The sequence below is a fragment of the Austrofundulus limnaeus genome, unplaced genomic scaffold, assembly GCF_001266775.1.
Source record: "Austrofundulus limnaeus strain Quisiro unplaced genomic scaffold, Austrofundulus_limnaeus-1.0 Scaffold625, whole genome shotgun sequence".
Classification (NCBI taxonomy): Eukaryota; Metazoa; Chordata; class Actinopteri; order Cyprinodontiformes; family Rivulidae; genus Austrofundulus; species Austrofundulus limnaeus.
The window spans coordinates 42,210-44,678 of NW_013953027.1; the positions used below are offsets into that span (position 1 = coordinate 42,210).

Consider the following 2,469-nt stretch of genomic DNA (forward strand, 5'->3'; position numbering starts at 1 on the left):
ATATATATAAAAGCACAATTTTTAAAATTAAAATGAAATAGTTACTTTATGTTTCAGATTTGGATAGTATTAATTTGATTCTCACAAAAATAAAAGAAGAAAGAAAGAAGAAAAAATTAAAATTAAATAGAGCCTCTTCGGGTTCAGCTGCAGCTAAGTAAAGTTTTGGATCTGATGTGTGGCGCAACCAATCAGCGGAGGAAGTTGGTGAAAACAACAACCATGTGCATACTTTTTGTCTTTCCTTTCTTTCTGCTCGTGCTGAGATGACAAACAAGGTAAAAGGCGGTGCAGGGTGCTGCTGCTGTCAGGCGGCCATGCTGCCTGCAGCTGAGCGGGCCGAGCCCGGGGTCTCCTACCGTCTCTGACTCCCCCATATCGATGGCTGAGCTGATGGCCGCCGACTCGCCCTTCCCTCGCCGCTCCATCTCCTCCACCACACCGTGCACGTCGCCCCCGGGGAGGCCGTGGAAAAGCATGGTTGCCGCAGAGGGGAGGATGTTGTAGCTGTTCTCTTCTCCGGACCTGCGCGTCAAGATGTCCATCAGAGGCAGAAAAGCCCGCGCGGTTTTACGCACAAACAACTCTGCGTTCGGCTGCTGTCTTTGCTGTCGATGACAAGTGAAGAATCCAGATCAAGGGGAAAAAATAAAATAAAAAAATAATATGAGGGGAAATTTGGACACGTGCTCTCCACACTAGGTCTCATCTGCCAATGGCAGCCGTCAGCAGACTCTGTGCAGCTCTCATCATGAACAGGCTCTGACTAATTCATTCAGAGGATTCCGCCTCTCTGGTCGGAATCTGGAGTCTCTCAGGTAGGACTTTATTTCTTCATGTCACCGATTGCTTCTTCTGTTTTTTCTTTTCCGTTTACTGGGAGGAAACATCAGCTGGCAGCTCAGCAGCGGAGCCTCCTCCTCGCTGACAGGCAGCAGGATTTCAGGCTTTCTGCTGTGTGCACGGCTTGGACTTCATTCCTCACTTTCTTCTCTAGAAAATAACGAAGAAGTGTTAAAACGCAGACAGCAGCTGTCCTAATAAAAAAAGAGAGATTTGAAGGTGGAACAAGGCTTCCTCCTCCTCCAGGATCAACAGTCCAAGTTTTTGCAGATTTGTTGTTTCGCTCAATTTATTGCATGGTTCAGAAAAATCGACAAATATATTTTTTTCCAAAAAAAAAAATGTTTCAAAATCACGGCCTTTGCTTGATAAAACCCCGCCGGTCGTCTGAGGAGCGCGTTTCCGTTTCTGTTCAGCTCGTGCGTTTGTCTGCGCGCACCGYCAGAGAGGAGGAGCTGGCTCCAAGCTATAGACCCCCTAAAACCGCCGGTCCTCCTTCTCAGGTCCCGGTTGGACCCTTCTCCTTATCTACGGGCCCCTGTTGCGTCACGACGCACTGCTTCCGTTCATTGGCTGCTCCGCCGCGTCCTGCTCGGTCGTTCTGTGGCCAGGAAGCAGCTCCTCCGCTGCTGCTGCTTTAAATCCAATGTCCGCTTGAGAGGAACCACGGAGCTGCCTTCAAGAGGTGTTGAGCTTGTTTTGTTTGTAAAAAAAAAAAAAAAAAGTCTGCCGGGACCTCTTTTTTTTTCCACTCAGCAGATGCGCAGTGAGATTTCAGGCTCTGTGAGCCACCAGAGAGCTGCGCTACCTGCCTCAAGTCTCTGAGACAGGAACAAACATTTCACCAGGTTTCACTTTGTMAAATCGAGTCAAGTTCAGATCAAATCCTCCTTTAGGAAACTAACATCTTCATCCTGACCCTGACCGTCCTGATCACTCTGTGGGAGACATTTCTAAACATTTTGATCTTATGAATAAATGTGATTTTAAGTTTTAAAAAGCTGAAGAATGGAACACCAGTCATCTAATAAATGATTAAGTTCATTAATTRATCCAACATTTCCTGAAACTAAACAACAGGCTGCGAGTTTTAGCAGCTTTTCAAGAGGATGATTTAAGTGCAACGTGTATTTTAGGGATGTTTGTTTGTTGTTTGTTTATTAGAGCTGAATGATGCACAGAAATAAACATGTTTGCTCTCAGGGGGTGTGTCAYAGTGTAGGGAGGGGGGCTTATTTTCACCTGCAGCTTGATAAGAAAGCATTTGAGAAAAGAAATAACGTGACATTTTTTAAAAGTTAAACACATGAATTCACAAGTGACAGGAAATAAAAAAAACAGTAAATGTTACAGTATCTACACATCTTGTTACACGTTGTGATACATCAGTGTAAAAATGATTTACAAGTTCAGGAAGAAAAATTTTAGATTCTTTAGTTTCTGTAGGATTTTTTTTTTCTGAATTGAAGGTTGTAAAAATTAAAAGCTGATGAAATATTTTTGTTTGGAGACTTTAGGTCGCGCGCAGCTCTCTGCCGCTGAACAAGTTTAAAACATTTGCCTTTCTTTACAATCCTTAACACACACACACACACACACACACACACACACACACACACACACACA

At 44.3% G+C, this 2,469-nt stretch overlaps 1 protein-coding gene across 1 annotated transcript in view; it reads right to left on the bottom strand.

The window, feature by feature from the left end:
* Positions 1-1,422, bottom strand: part of lhx2b (LIM homeobox 2b) — a gene marked incomplete in the record, with an annotated part of 12,696 nt that extends 11,274 nt beyond the window's left edge. Inside the window, 1 exon segment of the mRNA XM_014027228.1 lies at positions 360-1,422. Within this exon segment, the coding sequence (XP_013882682.1) occupies positions 360-545 (186 nt within the window).
* Positions 1,423-2,469: the final 1,047 nt, after the last annotated feature.